General features: G+C 44.1%; 1 protein-coding gene across 1 annotated transcript; it reads left to right on the plus strand.

The window, feature by feature from the left end:
- Nucleotides 1-289: 289 nt before the first annotated feature.
- On the plus strand, nucleotides 290-22,278 carry cacna2d2b (calcium channel, voltage-dependent, alpha 2/delta subunit 2b; the record flags this gene model as incomplete). The annotated part of the gene is made up of 38 exons (XM_080000979.1): nucleotides 290-405; nucleotides 3,912-3,993; nucleotides 7,309-7,425; nucleotides 7,970-8,029; nucleotides 9,149-9,193; nucleotides 10,254-10,389; nucleotides 10,680-10,811; nucleotides 10,941-10,998; nucleotides 11,119-11,169; nucleotides 11,628-11,727; nucleotides 12,205-12,366; nucleotides 12,536-12,646; nucleotides 12,791-12,869; nucleotides 13,842-13,891; nucleotides 14,072-14,161; nucleotides 15,207-15,272; nucleotides 15,420-15,494; nucleotides 15,617-15,691; nucleotides 15,791-15,862; nucleotides 16,034-16,105; nucleotides 16,320-16,381; nucleotides 16,543-16,619; nucleotides 16,885-16,945; nucleotides 17,382-17,479; nucleotides 17,573-17,663; nucleotides 17,853-17,915; nucleotides 18,041-18,144; nucleotides 18,278-18,376; nucleotides 18,531-18,622; nucleotides 18,722-18,769; nucleotides 19,300-19,371; nucleotides 20,136-20,288; nucleotides 20,646-20,698; nucleotides 20,949-21,004; nucleotides 21,565-21,688; nucleotides 21,778-21,887; nucleotides 21,994-22,076; nucleotides 22,174-22,278. 38 exons carry the CDS (start codon nucleotides 290-292, stop codon nucleotides 22,276-22,278), a joined length of 3,300 nt encoding a protein of 1,099 aa, XP_079857105.1.
- Between the last annotated feature and the right edge of the window lie 344 nt (nucleotides 22,279-22,622).

Here is a 22,622-nt window from a genome sequence, read left to right on the forward strand (position 1 = left end):
AGAGAGGAGGAGAGAGGGGGGGGAGAGAGAGTGAGAGAGAGGGGGGGGGGGAGAGAGAGAGAGAGAGAGAGGTGTGGGCGCGCTAGACGAGAGCGAGCGAGCGAGCGAGCGGCTCCGCAGTGTGTGTGCAAGCTGCAGCATCTCCGCTCCATCATGAATCCACGGCCACGCACCGACACCGCAGGCGACGCGGACATAAAGTAACTTGCACAACGCGCGCCTCCGATTCCCAACCGATACACCTCCCACCCGAGCACCCAACACCCGCGACTGGAGTCTTTAATGGAAAATGGCGATAGGCGCTCGGTGTTGCGGCGTCGTCTGCTTGGTATCTCTCCAGATCGTCGTGATGCTCGGTGCGTCGCGGCCCGGAGCCGAGGCGCTTATCTTCCCCCAGCATTACACGTGAGTATCCCGCTCACATCGAGACGGCATCGGGGGTTGTTTGTTTTGGGGGGGTTTTTTTGCGTTAGTTGAACTGAACTTAAAAGGAGCTCGGTCCGCATACGGAGCAGCCACTTCGCAGCCACCTCGGTTGATGCGCTTCATGGCATCTGACAGGTCTGAGGGTGAGTCCTCTTTTTTTTTTTTTCAAGGTGCGGGCTTCAGCGTGCAAGGCGGGGAGAGGGGGGGGGGGGGGGGTTGATAAACACTGCCCAGCCGTTCAGTGCTTTACTTTTACCGTCAGCCTATTTATTTCTCCATTCTGCAGAAATGATTCATTTCACCGCAGAATTCCAACGACAACGGAAATCAGGTGATTGATGCCTTCAGGGATGGGGCTCAGTCCGGGCTGTTTGTTCAGGGCTCTTAGTAGCCCGACATATGCTGGGACATCTCAGCGATTTTTTTTTTTAAGACAGGAATTTGTAAGACTGCCTCCCTGTCTGCCATCAGACATTATACTGTATATGTCTAATGGCGTCTTTTTTGTAAGGGGAGGGAAAATAGAGCCATTTAGTTTGATCTTTTCGGCTTTGATTCGACTGAGAAACCGCCTGTGTTGTTGAGAAGGCATTGTTTTGATTGTCCAATCACACCTTGAGCGATGATACTCCAGCACATCAATCCCCCCGCGTCAAAATAAAAGTGGTCGCATGTGTCTTCCTCCTTTTTTCTTGTGTACTCCCAGTAACACATTTATAAAATCATGGCCTCAGTTTATATATATATATATATATTTTTATTTTTTATTTTTATTTTTATTTTTTTAATGTTTTTATTTATTTATTTATTTATTTTATATATATTTTTTTAAATTTTGTCAAAACATTCACGTTTTAGCCTCCCTAAAAAAAATCCGTAACAGGTGTATCACATCATTGCAGAGGGGGCAAAAGAAAGGAACGAAGACTGGCTTGTTTAAGGTTTTGCAGAGTTCATACATTTTTCTGCGCAAAGAAACGAACAAAACATGGTTATTTAGGCGATCTTTTACACTACATAAATATTATTGTATAGAATAGGCCTCATCGGTTTGTATTGTACTTAAATTGTCAATGTGTTTTTTTGAAATGTAAATGTAATTTTTTTCCCCATTGATCGCCAAGGTTGACTTTCTGGAGTCTTTGTTTTATTATATGAATCTCTTACTATATCCTTTCACCTGTCTTTAGCGGCTATTTGTTAATAGTTTCTTTCTAAAAACATTTCTGACAGTCCTAAAATGAATTAACATCCTCGCCTGGCGCTGTCGCTTTTGTCACGTTTCCAGTTTAGAACACAGCGCAGGTCATACAGGTTTCTCAGGTCCAATATTTCCCTGAGTCCCATCTGCATATAAGCCATCTCAATTTAAAAAAAAAGATCCTATTCTAAGATGTCAGCTGATAGCCTTCAACCCATCACTCTTTAAGTACAGCTGGCACTTAAATTGAGACCAGGGTGATCTGGGCCCTCCTCCAGGCTCTGCACTGGAGGCACAGCTCACCAGATGGGACCGCCATCTCTGGGTTCCACCAAAGGACTTCTGGCCAATGGCAGCTGCAGATACTAAGTGTGTTGACCAATCAGAAACAGGGTGGACAGTGTTGTGTGTGTGTGTGTGTGTGTGTGTGCGTGCGCGCACGCGCATCGATGATGAATGAGGTGACTGCAAGTGGTGGTAGCAGCTCTCCACTCCATTCCACCTTTTTTTTTTTTTCTGCTGAGTACCTTGAAACAGCAGCGCCGGCTTCCTCCTATATGGCCCAACGAGCCGAGCCACCGTTCCAATTAAGAATTAATACTGCAGCAGTCAGGATTTACTCCCTCTCCTTCTTTTCCCCGCCCCACGCCTCCCACCCGTTCAATGCATTAATACCTCTATAACACTCTCTCTCCCATTCTTTTCCCAGGGCTGTTCCATTTGTTCTATCTTTTCTTGCTTCTACTCCACCCTACCAACCTTTCGCTCCCTTCTCTGTAAGCAAATATGGGTCACAGCATGTAGCACTGCTCTTCAGCCCGTCCCAGAGTGTGTGTGTGTGTGTATGTGTGTGTGCGTGTGTTTGTGTGTGTGTGCGTGTGTGTGCGTGTGTGTGCGTGTGCGTGCGTGTGTGTGTGTGTGAGTGACAGGTAGGAGTGTAGAGGCGGAAGTACGCTGCTCAGCTGCTCCATCGCAGTGCTGTGATAGAGATGTCTGGCGTCCCAAAGGGCTTCAGAGCGGAGGAAATGGAGCGCTCTCTCTCTCTCAAAAAAAAAAGGAAAGAACTTCAGCTACTCCAAGTCGCTGGGTTAAAAGCGATCCGGAGTTATTTTGGCTGTAGCCACGCAACATAACAACCCCTGCCCGTACGCACACAACATCATTTTGGGCTCAAAAAAAGGCCTCTCCAAGTAGATTGATGATGCAATGGGAAACAGTGGGCTGTCATTTTCAAACCATATATGAAAATCAGAAGATACGTCTTCATTCAAAGTGAAGTGGTTTGATAACAGTGGACATTTGTAATGGATAAGATAAGGAATGAGGTTTAGGAGGTGGTAGAGGTTATGAAAGACATTTTTTAGAGGTTATGAAAGACATTTTTTTGTCCAACAACATAACTGTAAGACAAAGGTATTGAGGGAGTTATTTGTACTTCTCATTCTTAGTGAAGATCTTGTTATTATGAATATGTCAAATCCAAAATCTAGGAAGAAATGAACTTGTGTTAATTTACTCCAGAATAAAATGAAGCCCAGTTCAGTCTGTGCACAGTCGATATGTTGAATTCCAAGTATTCTATTAATAACAAATGCGTTGAGCAAGTGCAGAACGGGATAATAATTCTTTAAAAGAGGCCACGTCAAATAATCAGTTAAATGAGCCGGTAATGATACCGTTAATTTGACCTCTCCTTTTTTAATTATAGCGACTGGAAATGATTCTCTGGGCTATCATTTAGATAACGGTTTATGAAAATGACTCTATTCTTTCTCTCACAAGATCTTATTATTTCCATTCATAACAATGAGCAGTGTCATGGCAACCTCACCGCTCATCTGAGTTTGTTGTTACTGATACAGTATCCCTATAGAGCTCATTTTAAAGTGAAGACAATAGTGTCAATGTGTTTTATTAGGTCGGCACAACTTGTGAGATGCATCCGATTCAAATTGCCAAATGATTATAGTTCATGATCTGCCTCTCTAAAGTAAAAACATATTCTTGTTCTCGAATTGCCTTACATTTACTTCTTTTTACTTTCTCTTGATCTGATCTGGTCTGATCTTACAAAACAGAAAATGCATTTCATTTTTTTTTTAATCCTACAGTGAGTGTAAGACCCTGCATGGCACATCTTATTTTTGTTATTGTTGTTTAACCACTGATGATGGTTGAAGCTAGATTTGTCACATTCCGTTCCACTTCAGATAATACTCGTATTTCTTTCTTCTTTAATTCCCTCGTTCTTGAATAACAATAACTCCACCGTGTTTATTTGCAGGATAATGCACTGGGCCAGGCGTATTGAGCAGGAGATTGACAGGGTTTTTCAGCAGATCACCGGAGCTCAGCAGCTAAAAGGGGTGAGTGTCAAAACATACGTCATATTCATTGTTTTTTATCCTTTCTATGCGTCGGGCACAATTTACCGCCGCTACTGTTTGTGATGAAGCTAAAGGGCTGGATCCAAGCAGCAAAGCAAACACAGTAAACAACCTCTTGTAAACCCATTGTAGAGTATTGTTCCATTTCCTCTGTCATTATATATTCAGCGGATTCATTGTCACGTCACAGACAACCAATAATTCCCTGCTTTGTTTTCCCCGGATGGATATAAAACCCTTTTATTCAAACCCATTTGAGGAAATGGGCTCTGCTGTTTGAATTTTTTGTGGCTGGATCTCTGAAGCTCATTCTATGTTTGCTGTAATTATGATATGTGCACGGCACAAGAAGTTGTTAAAGTGCTCTGGGCAATGGTCAATGTTGAGTAATAATAATAATAATAATAATAATAATAATAATAATAATAATATTATAAATAAACATCAGCTGTAGAACTTTACAGCTATGAAACTGAGGAGGAAGCATTTTTATTTTTTTCTCAATGACCTTAGCTGTCCCTTGTTTGGGGATTTCAAGCCTGGCATTCAGAGTTTCTCCCTAAAAAGGTACATGTCAAATGAAAAGATTTAAGATCATCTGTTGGAGGGTAATGATTCCTATTTTGGGAAAGTGTGTGTGTGTGTGTGTGTGTGTGTGTGTGTGTGTGTGTGTGTGTGTGTGTGTGTGTGTGTGTGTGTGTGCGTGTGTGCGTGTGTGCGTGCGTGCGTGCGTGTGAGAACAACGTTCTCCTGTAGTGGACGAGGGCAAGAGGAGAGATGTGATGCGGGTGTTGGTTTTGCAGTACAAAAACACCTGGTCAACCAAATGGCAAGCCTACCCAAGAGTATAAGCGACCGTTTAATGACCCTAAAGCTGCATCTATTGGGTACTAAGGAGGCCACCATGATTAGTGCCTATGCCCCAACCATGACCAACTCTGACAAAATCAAAACCAAGTTTTATGCTGACCTGGAGGTCATCATTGCTGCCACAACCAGCTCTGACAAACTCCTGATACTTGGCAACTTAACATATTGTATGTGACAAATAAACCTCTTGAATCTTGAATCTTGAACTTCAATGCCAGAGTTGGAAATGACAATCCATCTTGCAATGGAGTCATAGGTGCACCTGGCGTTGGAAAATGTAACAGAAGTTGCCTTCTGCTGCTGAAAACATGCTCCAAGTTTGACCTGCACATCACCAACACAATATTCCAACAACCAAAGCGCAATAGATCTTCATGGATGCATCCATGTTTGCACCACTGGCACTTGATTGACTATGTCATCGTGAGGCGGAGAGACTGGCACAATGTCAGGCTGACTAAGGCTCTGCTTGGTGCTGAATGTTGGACTGTCCATCATCTCATCATTTCCAAACTTCACCTCCGGATCAAGCCTCCCAGACGCCTCAAAGACGTGTCAAGTGTCTTGACGTCACACACTTACAACAGACCACACCCGTCTGGACCTTGTTGAGGCTCTAGACCATCGCCTGGAGTCTCTAGGCTTTGAGCATGAAGATGCTGAGGCAGACTGTACTTCCCTCAAGACCGTGCTGCATTCTACAGCCCTTGAATCACTTGATGTTCCCATAAGTATACATTGAGATTGGTTTGATGAGAACGATGCGGAAATCCAAGCACTCCTTGATGGAAAAACATCACCTGCATAAAGCGTACCTGAATGACAGCAGCTCAAGTTTAAATAAAACTGCCTTCCTCAACATTCGCAGGGTTGTCCAGCAGAGACTCAGATTCATGCAAGACGCCTGGCTGTGGGGTGGAGGTGGGCTGAACACTTCAGCACAGTCCTCAAACAACCATCCTGCCTATATGAGGAGGCAAGTGCGAGACGTCCTCAAGTTGAAGAAAATAAACGGTCCCTTGCTCTTCCACCTTCCATTGAGGAAACCAGGAAAGTCCTAGGCCTCCTCTCGTCAGACAAAGCTCCAGGGTCCTATGCCATCCCAGCGGAAATCTACAAGGTTGGAGGGCCTCACTTAGTGGAGAAACTGACCGACCCCTTCCACTCTCTGTGGAATTTAGAAGCCGTTCCCAAGGAGTTCAAGGATGCCTCTATAATCCATCTCTACATGAGCAAAGTCAATCGCCAAGGCCTGCGGCATCCATAGAAGCTTCTCCCTACTATCCGTTGCTTGCAAAATCTTGGAAAGAATCCTTTTGCAAATCTGCCATAGGAAAGGCTTATGGCTGCACCTCAGAGCTCTACCTCCTCCCTTACCTGTCCAGTGTGCCACAGAGAACCCCGGGCTCAGATTGGTCCCTTCGGTCATCGCCGCACTCACCCAAACCCAACACTACGAGATGTGCCACGGTCATCATCAACGGTGATGGACGAACAAGAGAGAGTGTGCGTGCGTGTGTGTGGGTGTGTGTGTTGGGGGAGAGAGGGTAGACTGTTGGTCGTCACACGTGTCCCTGTTAGTGTCGGAGCAGAGCAGATGGTCAAGCAGCCTGAAATAAAGCCCACTGTAGTAGGAGACTTGCTTTTTTTATTCATTCACCAGTAATCCCCTCCTGCAAACGAGTAGCGACAGCAACAGACGATGTCCTCCACAATTTGAAATGCAAAGCAATATGCCGCCACAGAATCCCTGTTTCCTGCATCAGCACTCAGCTGTGAAATGCAGCAAATGAGAAAAAACAATGCTTCTTTCGCCATTCGATGAGCTTGTTGAAATGTTGGATTTAGTCCACAGCTTTTGAATTCACCCGCATACCGTCCCTGGCATGCACAGATGGGCTCAAAAACTCAATTCGGTTCAGTAACTCAATACCTTCTCTCCTTTGAAATGAAAAGTGAATATTTCAGATTTCGGCAAGGTATTCTGTATCATTGCCATTTGCATCGGCTCGCCATCGCCGTCATCCCGGCTGCTTTGCGGGATACAATGCTTCTCCACGGAGAAGAGACTGTTTACCAGAACACACAGTTTATGATTGCACCAATCTGTTTTGTCAAAAGCAGGTTGCATAAATCATTCAACAGAGTTTATTCACCCAGGGCCACCGTACACTACGAGGGATTGGAGTATTTGATGTTTTCAGTTCACTGATTCCGCTCATCTGCTCTGTGACATCTTCGGCCAAGGGGTAGTTTCAATCTGCTGCCGGAACTCTGTTTGGGGCAGTCAGTGGGTGCCAGCTGGAGATTTGATGCGCTTGTAGTTTAACCCTTTCCACACATACATGTTGAGCTCTCAAAACAAACATCCGCCTCTGATTTTTCCACAGGCGTTGTTTAATGATGTGCGTCATTCATTTGCAGATATACAATGAAAAGAGACGACAGTTCAGCCTGGTAAAGAATCAACCCCGTGACATCGTGGAGAAGGTGGCGTCTGACATCGAGAAGCTTCTAGCGAAGAAGCGCAAAGCTCTCGATGTAAGTCATGTTCACATTTCATCTTCTGTGTCAGCCGTTGGTAAATGGTCCATGTGCGATGACGTGAAATAACACACAGTGCAGCTTAAAGGGCGCTACAGTAGTTCAGTAGGTTTAATAGATAAACATTATGACTATATGATTTTTACTGTATACAGTTGATATTGTAGATGCTATGGACCTCACAGAAAAGTATGTTTGGACTTCATGACCCGTTTTCATTTTCAATGACTTTAGGTTTTGTCATTGCAGCCTCTGACGAGGCAGTTTTCAAATAAACAATTGAAAATGTCAAGGCATTTAATGACTACTGATCAGTTTTATTACACAAATAGTTGTGTTACTTGTAATTATAAAACAGATGTTAGGGGGATGGTAGCTCAGGAGGTGGAGCTGGTCGTCTCGTAATCTAAAGGTTCCTGGTTAAATCCCAGGCTCCTCCTGCTAGCATGCTGTAGTGTCCTTGAGCAAGACACTTAACTCCTGATGATTGTAAGTCGCTTTGGATCAAAGCGTCTGCTAAATGTTTGTTTTTGACTTTCAGAGGTTAGCCAGTGAGGCAGAGCGTCTTCAGCGAGAGCATTTATGGCAGGACGGCATCAAGGTAAATCATGAAACGCGAAGCAGCATTTGGCCTACATACCACTCCACAGTCTTATTTTAGGTACATTCTATAGAACATAAATGCCACAGCATTCCAGTTCTAGCAAAGCATGCTTAACCGAAAAAAAACCTCATTGTGCTTCCATTTGCAACAAACACTGAGAATGAGACAAAGTGATGTAATCTGCACCTTCCTTGCTCGATGTCTTGACCGTTTGGATCCATACTGTATGGCACTGTGCTTACTCTTGCTTTCTAGAACAGTGTTGTCTCCATCATATCCTGGTGTCAGAACAGCGGGGAGAAATATGTAGGCTCACAGAGAAGTTATTCTGCACCAACGTTATAGTTGGCATACAGAGAAAGACGCACTATTTCGACAGTAATGCGAGTATAAAAGTCTCTGCTTTGATTGATTAAGAATCTGGACTGCAACCATTGCTATGAACAAATACACAGAACAATACAAATTCCAGAGTGCAGAGTCCCTACATTACTGATGGACCGATTTGTTGAAGCAAAATCAGGAGCCAACGCAGAACAAGCGTTTTTTTAACTTTCCACTGCTATTATATAAACACAGAGACAGAAAGCGCCGGTTTGAGGCCTGGAATAAGCTGATGAAAGCGACTGATCCTGCCGAGCTCCGCAAGTCATTGACATTCCACTTTTCTCCTTGGTTTGGCTCATTAGCCCAGTGATCTGGGAAGTCACCCCTTCCTTCCACACGACCTTGTCCTTCCCCGGGCGGTTTATCTCTCTGCAATCCTCACGACTGTAGGGCTCCTCGTGCACGAACCGGCAGGAGCCCATCCCAGCGATCTCCCAACTTCCATCCAGCTCCACCCGGATGGAGCAGGATGCAGAAATATATCAATCCAAAGAACTATAACCCATATTAAAATGTTCGTTCATTCACGTACACCCGTTATTTAAGATGATGGTTTTTGGATGAGAATTCAGTAATTCAGAAACTGTCATTATTAAATGACTGTTTGACCTCCACACTAACAAAACTAAAATCCAAAAATTGAATGATCATCCACGAAGAGGCTGCCACTGTCTCAGGGTGTTTTTTTTCCGTAACATTATCCACTTTATCCACTGTTTTCCTTTTTAGGAGTTGGACATGGCTTATTATGACTCAAAGGCAGAGCTGGACTATGTGAGTAGCGGAAAATAAATCCACTCCTCCACTATGTTTATTTTTAGCAGAGGTGGACAATTCTATGTTCACAGAGAAAAAAGTCCTACCAGGGTTTTGCTCCAGTCATGCACTGAGCTGATTCCACTCATTAGTTTTACCTCCAGGTCGTGTTCCTTAATCAATCCAGATGATTGATTTGGCGACTTGGGAATGCGGAATGCGGGAATGCGGAATGTTCATCTCTGAGTTTACAGTACATGGATTCAATGTTTAAATGTACTAAATCTTTCCGAATGTAATCATTTTGTTGGAATTATCCCTCTTAAAGTCCCTGCAAAGTCAATTCTGAGATTTGTTTCCGGACCCATTATACACGTTAGAAAGTAATCGCTTAAAACATGTAAAAAGACTGAACTATGTAGTACTGAATTGTGGAGTTCGACCGCTAAACAGTTGTTGTGGTCCTGGTCAGTGGTTCTCTCCCTCAATCGCAAGGAGTTACTACTGTACAGCCTGCACCGGTTTGCCTTCTTGCTGTGACGCCTACATCCCTCAAATGCTTCTTCCCCTGGATGCCAGACTTTACAGCTCGGCTCTCCTGAATTAAATTTCCGTTCTGGGGGAGCCACCACGATCCCCGCAACAGATATCCCATTTTTTTTTCATGTTCTATTTTTAACTTGAGAACGAAATCAAAACAGCCCGTAATGGGTTTTCTGATTTTTGGATTTGTGTAAGTATGTATTGGATTAGTGGTAATTGACACTTGAGAGAGGCGGCTGCTCTCGTGCGATTGGGCTCAGCAGCTTCAGTGGACACGCCCACAGTGAGCAGAGAGTACAGCCTTTTTTTTTCCAAGATTTTGAAACCTCATTATATATTCTTGCGATTTTTATAATCATTCAATCAAAAGCTGTTAATAACACATTTTTCTATGGTGGGACAAACTCAGAACACATATTTATCGCGGCTTTACAGCGACTTTAAGGGCTTTAAGAAGCTAGAAAACATAAATTGAGATGAGTTATGGGAAATGCTTATGGTTCTCTGAATAACAAACTTCATGCTTGCCCCATAGTACTCCATGGATGGAGATGGAGAGATGGAAAATCCATCCCATATTAAGTTGGAGTTTGTGTACGATCCGAACTTCAAAAACAATGTCAACTACTCCTACACTGCGGTTCAGATCCCAACAGACATTTATAAAGGAGGTAACTGTATCCATCAATGAATAGATCGATTTCAATGAAATTATATTTATTTATTTAATGCTCAATTCTATGACTTTTTAAAATGTATTTATTTATTTATTTGTTTGTTTGTTTTGTCTTTTTGTTTATTTGTTTGTTTATTTGTTTGTTTGTTTATTTATTATTTTATTATTGAGTTTTATTTTATTTTATTTCATTTAACTTTATTTTTATTTTATTCGAGTGACTGCAATTATTCAAATAGCTCTATGATATCATTGTAAAACCCCTGTGAATTGGTCCTCCCTCAGCCCCAGTTATTCTGAATGAGCTGAACTGGACGCAGGCCCTGGAAAAGGTGTTTATGGAGAACAGTCGGGAGGATCCCTCGCTCCTGTGGCAGGCGTTTGGGAGTGCCACAGGCGTCACACGCTACTACCCAGGTAATGCTAAACGACACAACAAAGCAGATGAGCGAAACAAGACGACAACTCAGATGACTAATAGCGCACAATGTGTAATAAGGTTGGATTATGACGTAATGGGAGGCATGTTATCCTGTTTTTCTGCAGCCACACCTTGGAGAGCCCCTGATAAAATTGACCTCTATGATGTTAGAAGGAGGCCCTGGTACAGTATGCTGCTTGTTTTTCTATAATATATTCTATTATATATATATATATATATATATATATATATATATATACAGTTGGATGACAATCTTCTTTGCATTTTTCTTCTGTGCTGCAGGTACATTCAGGGAGCCTCGTCACCAAAAGATATGGTTATTCTTGTGGATGTGTAAGTATTATATAAGGAGGAATTCATTTATTATGGCTATGAATTGAGTGCACCTTATTGACATTTTTTTAAATGTTTCTTTCCTTTCAACTCAAATTTATTATATTAGTTTAATGCAATTTTACTGCATCTGTTCACCAAAGTGAAGACAACATATGGTAGCACACGGTGAAGCCTCCCAGCATGGTGTTTTAACGACTGCTTTGTTATCACAGTAACTCGGCCCTTAAGTCGAATGTAACTACAGTACACATTTAACCAGAACTACAACAAATTATGTTTGGGATGCGGTTTCTAAACCGCATCCCAAACATTTACCTCTTACATCAAAAATATGTTTCTTTTAATCAAAACGAGCCATGAGTCATCGTTTCTGTGTTAGGATCACACATGTGCCGCCCCTGCCTTCCATATTTGATATGCCTGCGTCTGTGATGACGTGGCGGTGTATTCCTCAGGAGCGGCAGCGTGAGCGGCCTTACTCTGAAGCTCATCAAGGCGTCGGTGATGGAGATGTTGGACACGTTGTCCGACGACGACTACGTCAACGTGGCCCGGGTTCGTGTGGCCTCTCCGACCCCCTCCATCACGTTGATTTTCTTTGTCGGTGCACACACTATATTATGTCTCTTGGAGTGGAAATCCGTGAGGTTGTCAGTGTTGGTTCAAACCTCTGGGTTTGCCCAGATCTCCGCTGTAAGATGGTCGACTTATTTTCTGGAGAGCCATGCCTTCTTTTGATGTGTTTCTTGTGGTGGTGGTGGTGGTGGGGGCTGCCTTTCACTTCTTGAGCGTGCTCTTTGTATCCTTGACGGGAAAGGCGGATCCCACCGCCAACAATGGAAACAGCATATAGAGGAGTACATGCATAATGTAAAATACAGTGAAGGCCTGTTCTTTTAAGTGCCAGCTAAAAAAAAGTACCAAATATGGGATTAACTTGACAAAATAATCGTACGGATTACCGCTTTAGCTTTTATAGGCCTTGGTTCCTCGGTGAGTTGGATAATGGACACTTCACCTGCTCTGTTTCAGTTCAATGAGAAGGCGGAGGCCGTGGTTCCTTGCTTTAAACACCTTGTTCAGGCCAACGTGCGCAACAAAAAGATCTTCAAAGACGCGGTGCAGCAAATGCAAGCTAAAGGCACGACTGACTACAAGTCTGGCTTCCATTTCGCCTTCCATCAGCTTTTGAATGTAGGTTGCACATTGATGAAATTTCGTCACTGATTATTTATCAAGTGTGACACTCTGTTTGTTTGCTGACTAGCTCAAATGGCACAGTTTTATCAAAACTCCTCTGTCATCTTCAGCCACATTGGTGTTTGTTCACCGGCCCCTTTCCGTTGCACTTTGTCTTTTTCAGAAGACAAATGTCCCGCGGGCAAACTGCAACAAAATCATCATGCTTTTTACGGACGGAGGAGAGGACAGAGCCCAGGACATCTTTGTGCAATACAACTGGCCCAACAAAACGGTGAGTTCCCTCTGAGTCTGGGAAAATCAGAAAGGCAAACACGTATCCCTTTCTCTGGCGCAGCTATAATTAGCCTGAAATGCGGTTTCATTTGGTTCAATCTCATTTTTGATAATGAACGTTTGATCGTTTCCTGTTCTCAAGGTCCGAGTGTTTACCTTCTCTGTTGGTCAACACAACTATGACGTCACACCCTTACAGTGGATTGCCTGCACCAACAAAGGTAAGTCAATTTATATAGATTATCTTCTCATTTGTTCGCTATGTCCTATTTGCTGGAAAAATAAGTTAATAGTTTGATGATTTTAGCTCTATTTTAGTGTAATCACCAATCAATATCATTGTAAGAATGTAATTGCTCCATGATGTAGCAGCAACAACAAATTGTTTAGAAAGTATGAACTACTGTCCCATATAGAACCTTCTTAACATGCATTTGGTAATATTTGTGAATACTTTTCAATATTTGGAAAGATACATTGTAAGAACTAATCTGCGGAGCATTGGTTCTGAAAGTGAAGACCACATTTGTTGTCTGATTGTCCGGGCTGTTTCTGGAGCTATTTTCACCCGAGATGATTGTTACGATAGCACTTGGAAACACTCGCAGTGGTGAAGCAGCTCTGGCTGTGCGTAGCGCCAGTGTTTGTAATCTGCACAAGGCATCATATCTGCTTGTCATATCTCTGGATAAGCAGATCCCTGGCACGTCTAAAACACGGCTCTGAAATAACCCTCTCGGGAACACCAGGCCGCTGACAAAACAAGGAAAACAGAGCAGGAAGCAGAGAAACTAACACGAACTGTGAGGGTGTAAATGCATCAAAAATGACCTGTAATGATCGTTTTTTTTCAGAGTTTGGCCTGAAATTAAAATTTTAGAGAAATTGGGCAAAAAACAAATTTTTTTTCCCACTTAAAATTCCCTTTTTGTAGAATTGAAATGGCTAGTTCACAGTTGAATTAGCAGCCAGAAAATACGGCATCTTGATCAACTGTTTCAGTGTAAATCAATAGCATCCCTCCGACACTCTTCTTCTTCTCCCTCCCTCTATCGCTCCCTCTCTCTACCCCAAACCCCCCCCTCTCTCTCTCGCTCTCGCTCTCTCTCTCTCTCTCGCTCTCTCTCTCTCTCTCTCTCTCTCTCTCTCTCTCTCTGTGTTCCTCTTGTTTCTCTTCTTACCTTTCATACCAGGTTACTATTTTGAAATTCGTTCCATCTGTGCTATCAGGATTAACACCCAGGTGGGTCTCTCTCGTGCATCTCTCACAGCTGATCCACACACAGTTTCTCCACCTTTCCTTGTGACGTTACCTTCCCGACGAGACGAATTCCACATATTTGTGCGCCTAATTGCCCCGCTCCCCGGCTGCTGTTGGTTGTTGTGTGTTTTTATTATTTTTTAAATTCCTGCGTGTTGTCAGGAGTACCTCGACGTGCTGGGCCGCCCCATGGTGCTGGCAGGCAGCGTGGCCAAGCAAGTGCAGTGGACCAACGTCTATCAGGACGCCCTGGTGAGACTGTGTGGGCGCTGTTTGTATACAATAACGTCCAGACTAAAATGGTCCCCAAACCCAAATATATAGTCATTTATTAAATAAATGACTATATATTTGGGTTTGGGGACCATTTCAGTGCACCAATAAATGAGACCAAAATTTGGTCTCATTTATTGGGTCTCGGACTAGAATAAATGTTATACGTTTTTTGTTTTTTTTTCTTTAAACAGTCACCTCATCAATATTTGAGATATTATATGATGTGTTCATACATTTTCATTTTGTCTATAATTTACAAGTTTGATAGAATAATCGGGCTATGACACAGAAAGGACACAAGAGGGAGTAAGAAGTCAATAAGTAAATCACTCTTCACTGTCCTTTAGGCCTATTAATGCTGTGTTCAGACTCTGCCCCGGTGTACATAAATGTGTAGATCTTATTAACGCATCTTATTAGTTGGGAGACTGTAATTGATCTCAACACACACACACACACACACACACACACACACACACATAATTCTCTAAAGCTTTGTCAAATCGGTTGAAAATATCTAGATTATATTAAAAAAATGTCTGTCTGTACGCATGGAGTCTCTCATGTAGGCTATTGGAAAATGAGGCCAGATACTTCTACTGGAGATGCAGCTATAATTAAACTAAGTTTCAAATCAATGAGGCCTCATTTAAATTAATTCTGTGTACTTACAGCTAGGATAGGACTATTAGGACTATCACATTGTAACTGGACCCTTCCCACATTCCCGCTCTGTGACCGCACGTACCGCATTTTTATTTTGTACCTATTCCATTGCACACGAAGGCGTGTGCAATAGAATAGGTACAATTTGTCGTCATCTTTATCTGTTTTTATTAGGATTTTTTTGTTTGTATATCTGTGCATTTAATTACACATCACATCACACATCGTTTAAAAAAGAAAGCATTGTGACAGCCCCACCCAAGAAATTGGGCCAGCATTATATTACGTTTTATAGATATAGATGGAGATGTAGTAAAGGCACTAGACAGTTTTTGCAATTTGTTTTTCCTTTTAGGGTCTTGGGATGGTGGTCACTGGGACTTTACCTGTTTTTAATCTCACCATGGATGGAAACTCACAGGTATGTCTGTAACAATGAGCAGTGTTTGTTTTTTAATGTTGCACGATGCTGCTATCGTATCGAAAATATTCACGCAATAAGTGAACCCTCCTTGCTGCTGCTGCGTTAACATGTGCTCGTATGGTGAAACTCTTGTTCTTTCACCAGAACCAGCTTATTTTGGGCGTGATGGGGGTCGACGTTCACCTGGACGAGATAAAAAGGCTGACGCCGCGATACAAAGTGAGCGCCTCATGCACGTTATTTGTCTTTTATCTTGTCCTTATTTATCCGACCCTGTTCTGCACCACCAGCAGCACAGCCTTCACCGCGACTGGTTTTTACTTTGCTCCTCCTCTTTGCAGCTCGGTGCCAACGGATACATATTTGCCATCGATCCAAACGGTTATCTTCTTCTGCACCCCAACCTGCAGCCCAAGGTTATTCATATGTCAACTGCTCTTCTCGCTGTCGTAATCTCTCCAATGCTGTTTAAAAGTATTTTTAATGTGTTACTTGATCCACCTGATTCCATTCAGCTCGACGATCTCCCAGAACCCGTGACTCTGGACTTCCTGGATGCAGAAGTGGAAGACGGCAATAAAGAGGAGGTGAGCACTCAGTGCAAAGTGGTGCCGGGGAAATTCTGCTCTTCGAGGCATTTGATGCTGTTTACCGGCATCACGCTTCCGCTGGCGGTTATCCCTAGATCAGCGGTGAAGCGGCATGTGTACTGTTCTACAGGATACGGTACAAACGATCCCTCCTTTTCCGTCCTCCAGATACGAAGACAAATGATCGATGGAAGGCCGGGTGAAATGCAGGTTAAAACCCTTGTGAAGTCGATCGACGAGGTGAGCCTTGGCTCCGCTGCGCGATGTGCTCAGCTTCTTTTTAGCGTGAAGCTCAGGGCCTTTATGTTGCTCAAGTCTAAATTGCACATGCACATATTTTCAGATTAGATTCATACAGACATATGGAAATGATCTTGAATCTTAAGCTTGAAAAATGCTTTACTTTTGTGATATTATAATTATAATGATAATAATAATATCTCTCCCATTTAAGCAATACATCGACGAGGCGTACAGGGGTTACACCTGGACGCCCATCAACGGAACAGATTACAGGTGAGGGCTCAGCGGTATTGCTTATTGGATGCTTACACCGTGGGCGAGTGCTATGCGGTGAGAGTGTAAACCACTGTTGTGAGGATGCCTGATACTGTGTTTTTTTCCCCCGTTTCAATCTTGTCAACCTCCCTCCCGTTTTGCTGTGCTGCCACCTGCAGTCTGGGCTTGGTACTACCGCCCTACAACGAGTACTTCATTCAGGCCGACCTGAGCGACGTGATACTGCAGCTCCAATGTGAGTACTTCCAACCGGATACATATAGGCTGAAAACCCCTGAATGTGGATTGAGAAAGTATAATTTTTGCTTATTCTCTTTTCATTTATTCGATTATTTATTAGATCATCTATTAGATTAGCTTTAACTTATTGTCATTGCATAGAGTATAAGTACTGAGGCAACAAAATGCATTTCTCTGCATTTTACCCATCCTAGTATCCGACGTATCTTGGAGCAGTGGGCTGTCGTATTAAAACGCTGTTTCTTGATGCAATATTGCAGATTTGCAGTCTTTGTTACCCAGCTCCTTCGAATCATCAGGACACGTGTTTCTGGCTCCAAGGTAATCTTATTTCTTTCTCGGTTTCTGGAACTGAAACTGAAAATGTTTAAATGTGTACTGGGACAGTCTGCATTTCAGTGGTGGCCAACCTGGTTTTATCGGTGGGGGGTAAGTGCGATCCTTGTACTGCTCTGCAGAACCACAAAGTATCCCAAAATGGTACAAAAGCCTCAGATTTAATTAACCCATTCGACCAAGAATGAAGGGAAAATAAAATGTTAAATCAAAGAAATTCTGTATATTTCTTTATCCGTTCATTTTTAATGAATCCTTTCTTCAATGTTGCGCATGTGGCCCCTGGACACAGCAGGTTGGCCACCACTCCTCCATCTCCTTCAACCTCCTCCTTTCCTCCCTTTCTCCTTTGGGCCCCTCTCTTTCAACTGTGACAGCTGGAATTAAAGAAAGCCTCCATTTTAATCTGTTTCCACCCCAGGGAGTACTGCAAGCGTCTGCACCTCTCCGACAACAACACCCAGTTTTTGGAGAACTTCCTGTCTCTCATGGTGGACCTCACGCCAGAGTCCGAAGACTGTGAGTACCGCGAATGAACGACGCCTGGCGGATCCCGCCCCCCTCCCTCCTCCTCGGGGAGTCCGAGGTCATGTTGGTGTTCTGTGTTCCCAGGTGACCAGGGCCTCATTCACAATCTCATCTTGGATTCCAGCATCATCGGACAGCTCGCTTCCAGGGTGTGGAAGAACGAAGATCTGAATTCGTGAGTCGAGTTAACGTCATCGCAGCGACTTCGCTGCGCGAGTAAATCTTTTGAACGGGCGGTGTTGTGTGAGCGTGTGGATAGTGTGCTTCCCGCTCGACGAGGAGAGTTCCGATGAATCTCTGCGTTTTCAAATTGCTCGTCTCCCACGTTATGGAGGCATTGAAATCTTTCACGGAAATTTCCCAGGTACGGCTTCTTGGCTGTCTTTGCCTCGACGGACGGCGGCGTGACAAGAGTGTTTCCGAATGTGTAAGTGAGACGACCTCCTCCCGATTTACGGGAGCTTCAATATTCCTACTTTTGCCTCCCTCCCGCCTGCGTGACGTGACTTTGTCGTGATAACGCTTCGTTGTGCGTCTTCATCTATTCCGTAGGGCCGCCGATTCATGGGATGAGGACCCCGAACCCTACAACTCCAATTATTTCAGACGCAGCCTGGACAACAGGGGCTACATATTCAGGGCTCCACCGCGATCCTGTGAGTACCAGTCCATGGGTGGATGGTGCTCTCGGTGTTGATCACTTGGTCACGTTGAACACGCGGCGACCCCACTGTATGTGCTTTAATAAAGCCCCCCCTTTCCCCCTCTGTCTCCTTTCTCTGTGAACAGCCGCGGACGACCCGGTGGGATCAGAGAACGGCACAGTTGGAATCCTGGTCAGCTCGGCTGTGGAGGTCAATCTCGGGGGCAAACTTCTTAAGCCCGCAGGTATGGATTATCCTTATAGTTGAAATGCGTGGTCGTCCCTCTGCGGTTTTTAGTGCAGACGCCTTGGTCCCTCTCCTCCTTCCGGATGTCCTTGCCCTGTCTTTGTTGCGCTCTGCTCGTGTCTAATCCTCTGAATCCCACCATCAATCACCAGTGGTGGGAGTCAAACTGGATTTGGAAGCGTGGGTGGACAAGTTTAAGATCCTGGCCAGCAACGTGTCCGACAGCCGCCAGGGATCACACAAGGTACATTTATACACCTCCTCTATACAAACTCCTCATTGTTGGGTTTCGGTTTGTTGTACCGAATTGACTTTTTTCTTTTTTTTCCAAATTTTTCCACAGTGCGGGCCTTCCAGAAGTTGTGAAATGGACTGCGAGGTGAACACAGATGTAAGGGCCGTTCTCCTTTTTACCCAGAACCGTAGAGCTGCACCACAGCGAGACACTAAATAGAAGGAGAGAGACTGCGTGTGCCTTGGCGGGAGGCCGGCAATAATCTCTGTTGATTTATTTGACCTTATGTCCGAGGGTCTGCGCTGGTATGAGGAGTGGGGGGCACAGTACGGATCCATGCGGGCCATCTGGTTCCCGTGGGATTACAGCTAACCGGCTAGAGTTACCGCCAGTCACTCTCTACACTTGTTAGGAATCTTAGCGGAGGATGGGGGGGGGGGCTACCCCACTGGCATGTGATTATGTTTAAAGTTGTCATCCTTTTTATGTCTGTCACTTCGAAAGTGGTTATGGTGTAGCTCAGTGCAGACCGTAAAAATGTCAAACAAAATATAACTTTAGTCTTTAGCACGACAACGGGATCTAAAGCTATAATGGTGGAGAACTTCTGTGTGTGATTGTCACTTGTATTATCCACATTAGGCTTGGTGCTACAGTGAGATCAACTGTGCATTGTTGGTTTTTAGGACCTGCTGTGTTATCTAATCGATGACGGGGGGTTCCTGGTTATGTCCAATCAGAGGGATCATTGGAAAAAGGTAGGTCGATGGTCTGTGGAGGGTTATGATATGATATGAGTGTTTTGGTGAGGCAGCCAAACCAGAAATGATAAGAGCAAAATAAATCACTGAGGTGTCATTTCTTTCGTGGTTTTGTAGATTTGTTTTCCTTGAATTCCTTTTCCTCACAGATGAACCATTCAACGTCATTTACCAATTGAAAATACATATTTTTTACAATGTACAATTGTAGAGATTACATCAGCTATGTTCATGGCTATGTACCATCTGCATCGTTTTTTTTTTAAATTCTTATATGTAACTGACAATTTTTTTTTATCCATATATTGGTATCCATATATTTATCCATGTTTATTTTTTCTTTCTTTTTTTTGGCCTGCCACCACCTCCCTCTTTGGAGGACAACTTCATTACATTATACTTATATTAATATGTCTATATTTACACTTAGCCCTTGGCATTATTATCTCTTTGAAAGGAGGATAATCAACAAAAAATAAAATAGGTCATTGACAAAACAACACAATTAACGGCATTGGGAGTGTGTGTGTGTGTGTGTGTGTGTGTGTGTGTGTGGTTTAATATCTAACAGTTATGAGTAAAGTGTAATTTTGAGTGTACGTGTGTGTGTTAGTGTTACTGTGAATGTGTGTTTTAAATAGTTAGTGTTTCTTAACTTTACAAGAAATAATTTTTAAAAAGAACGGTGGCAACCCGCTGCATTGTTTCACTGATCCGTTTTCACTCCCACCTTAAAATGTCCTCGTGTTCCTCTGCTGAAGGTGGGCCTTTTCTTCGGGGATGTGGACCCCTATCTGATGCACGCTCTCTACAACAACTCCATCTACGCCCGGCGCCAGTCCTTCCAGTATCAGTCCGCCTGCGAACCCATCAGCAGCAGCCACACGGGGGCGGCAGCGAGGGGCATCTTTGTGGTAGGAGGAGAGGACGGGCGCGCCTTTAACGGCCTTATCAAAAAATCATCATTTATAGCTGTTCATAACACTTTACCATTAAGAAACTTAGCGCTCTGCTGCAACTTACAGTAGGTGCAGTCCAAAGTCTGAAATTGCAAAAGAAACCCCCAAAAAACAACAGATGAAACTCTTGAAACCTTTTGAAACAGCTATGAATGATGTGCACCAACATTTTAATGAGGCCTTGAAAAACTTAGGAACTGATCCTTCAACTCCATCCAATTCGTGCCATGCAACACTTTCACACTTCCTCTCTTGGTTTGACTGCGGCTGCTTCCCCCTTTCTCCTTTTCCCCCTCGTCACGTCACCTCCAGCCCTCGGTGGCCGACATCTTGAGCTTGGCCTGGTGGACCTCCGCCGTGGCATGGTAAGACTCGGCCGAGACGCTGAGACGTCCGCACTGAGTGAGTTGTTCCCCCGCCTCAAATGCAGCCTTTGAACCGCCTCCAGAGAGTAAGCGGATCCACAGTCTGACATATCACAACGGGGGGGAGCGACGTTCTGAGTGCTCCGCCGCATCCACCCTTTTTAAGACCTGATGTTGTTCCAGCCTTGACGTGCCGGATTGTCGCTTGCACACTGTGTTCAGGGAATCTGTAATCTGATCGCTCCTCCAGGTCTGTGGTCCAGCAGTTTCTCTACGGACTGGCCTACAGAAGCTGGATCTTCCTGGGTGAGCTTGGGAAAGCAAATAAGGGATTTCTGTGTTTCTGAATAATGGCAAACATTAATGAATGTGGATTGAAGGTTTTCAACCCCGCCACGCCCTTTTATGATGCAGGATGCAGTTTTCACAGGGTGTCTTCAAATGTCTTCAACTCAGTTTTGCGAATATTAGGCCTAAAAAAGTCATTAAATAGCCTTCAATTTTAATTTGATGAGGTCTTAATTTCAACATAAGCATTTTGTTTGATTTTATTGATCCATATATTTATTTTTATGAGAATGAGTTATCTTCTTCTTGCTATACTTCGTTGGAAAAATGCCTATTCTCGATGAACCCAACTCACTTCATACTTACCTGTCGAGAGAAATCCAAGAAATTACGTGTCATCTGTGGAAGTAGCATTGTACCAAATATAAAGCTATGTACCTATGTACTTACCCGCTATACTTGATTGAATACGAGAGAGATTATTTGTTCAAATTCTGTCAGTAAATCTCATGAAAATATGTCTAAAAAATAAAAGGTCTTTAAAAAATGTAAAATGAAACTTCCTGCTTGTTCCGCAGGAGACTCTGTGGTGGACGGCTTTGAGACCAAGGACAGCAGCTGCGTGACCATTCAAAGCCAGTTCTACTTCACCAACACCACCAACTCATACAACATTCTGCAGGACTGTGGAAACTGTTCAAGGTGTGTGTTTTGTGTTGTCATGACAACCGGCGCACCGTGTCAGCGCTTTCCCCGACCCGACGGAACGACTCCTCTTGTGTTTCCCTCAGGTTGTTCTACGCCAAGAGGATAGAAGGCACCAACCTGCTGTTCGTGGTCGCCGAGACGCTGCCCTGCAGCTCCTGCGAGATAGAGCGACTGACCCAGCTCCGGACGGAGTGTATCCTTCCCAGTCAGGCGCCGGACACGGCTGCGCTGGCGTTTTTAGGAGACGTTCGACGAGTGCTTGAGCTGAAGCGTTTCGATCCTTTAACGTGACCCGTCAGTCCAGGAGGAAAATCCCTGCGAGGTCCTGAGCAGCGCTCGCTACCGGAAAGGCCCGGTGGCCTGCTTCGACTACAGCGCGTGGGTGAGGAAACGCCTCGTGCATCCCATAAAGATCCTCCAGAGAGATCTCTGTAAGAAAAAAAAAAAAAAAGTATGCTTCCTCTTCACCTCTGTTGCAGGAGAACACATCGGAATGTGGGCGCGGTCGCTCTCTGCGCTCCTCTCTCGGAACCCTCCTCTCGCTCCAGCTCGTCCTGAGAGTCGCTTCCGCGGCGGCACCCTGATCGCATCCCCCGCCGAGGTCGCTCTCGCCGGCTTCTCCCTCTTTTTTCTTTTTTTTAAATTTATTTTTCAGTTTCTGTTTCACGTTCAACGTCAGAGACTTTTGATCCACCTCCGACCCCCCCCCCGCTCGCTCTCTCTTTTCAACACGCGTTCTCCGGTCCAGGAAGCCCAACCATTTATCTTTGATCGTGTTTTAGTGTTTTACAACGAAAAACATAGAAGATCACGGTTGATTTGGATCCAGGTTTCCCGATCCAAGAGGCTGCTGGTGGTAACGACGTGTCGGGGACAACCGCTGACGAACTGCATTACGAATGTTTAAGCCCAATTTTATTTGCCAAAC

This window comes from Zeus faber (assembly GCF_960531495.2).
Source record: "Zeus faber genome assembly, chromosome: 5".
In the NCBI taxonomy this organism is placed as follows: domain Eukaryota; kingdom Metazoa; phylum Chordata; class Actinopteri; order Zeiformes; family Zeidae; genus Zeus; species Zeus faber.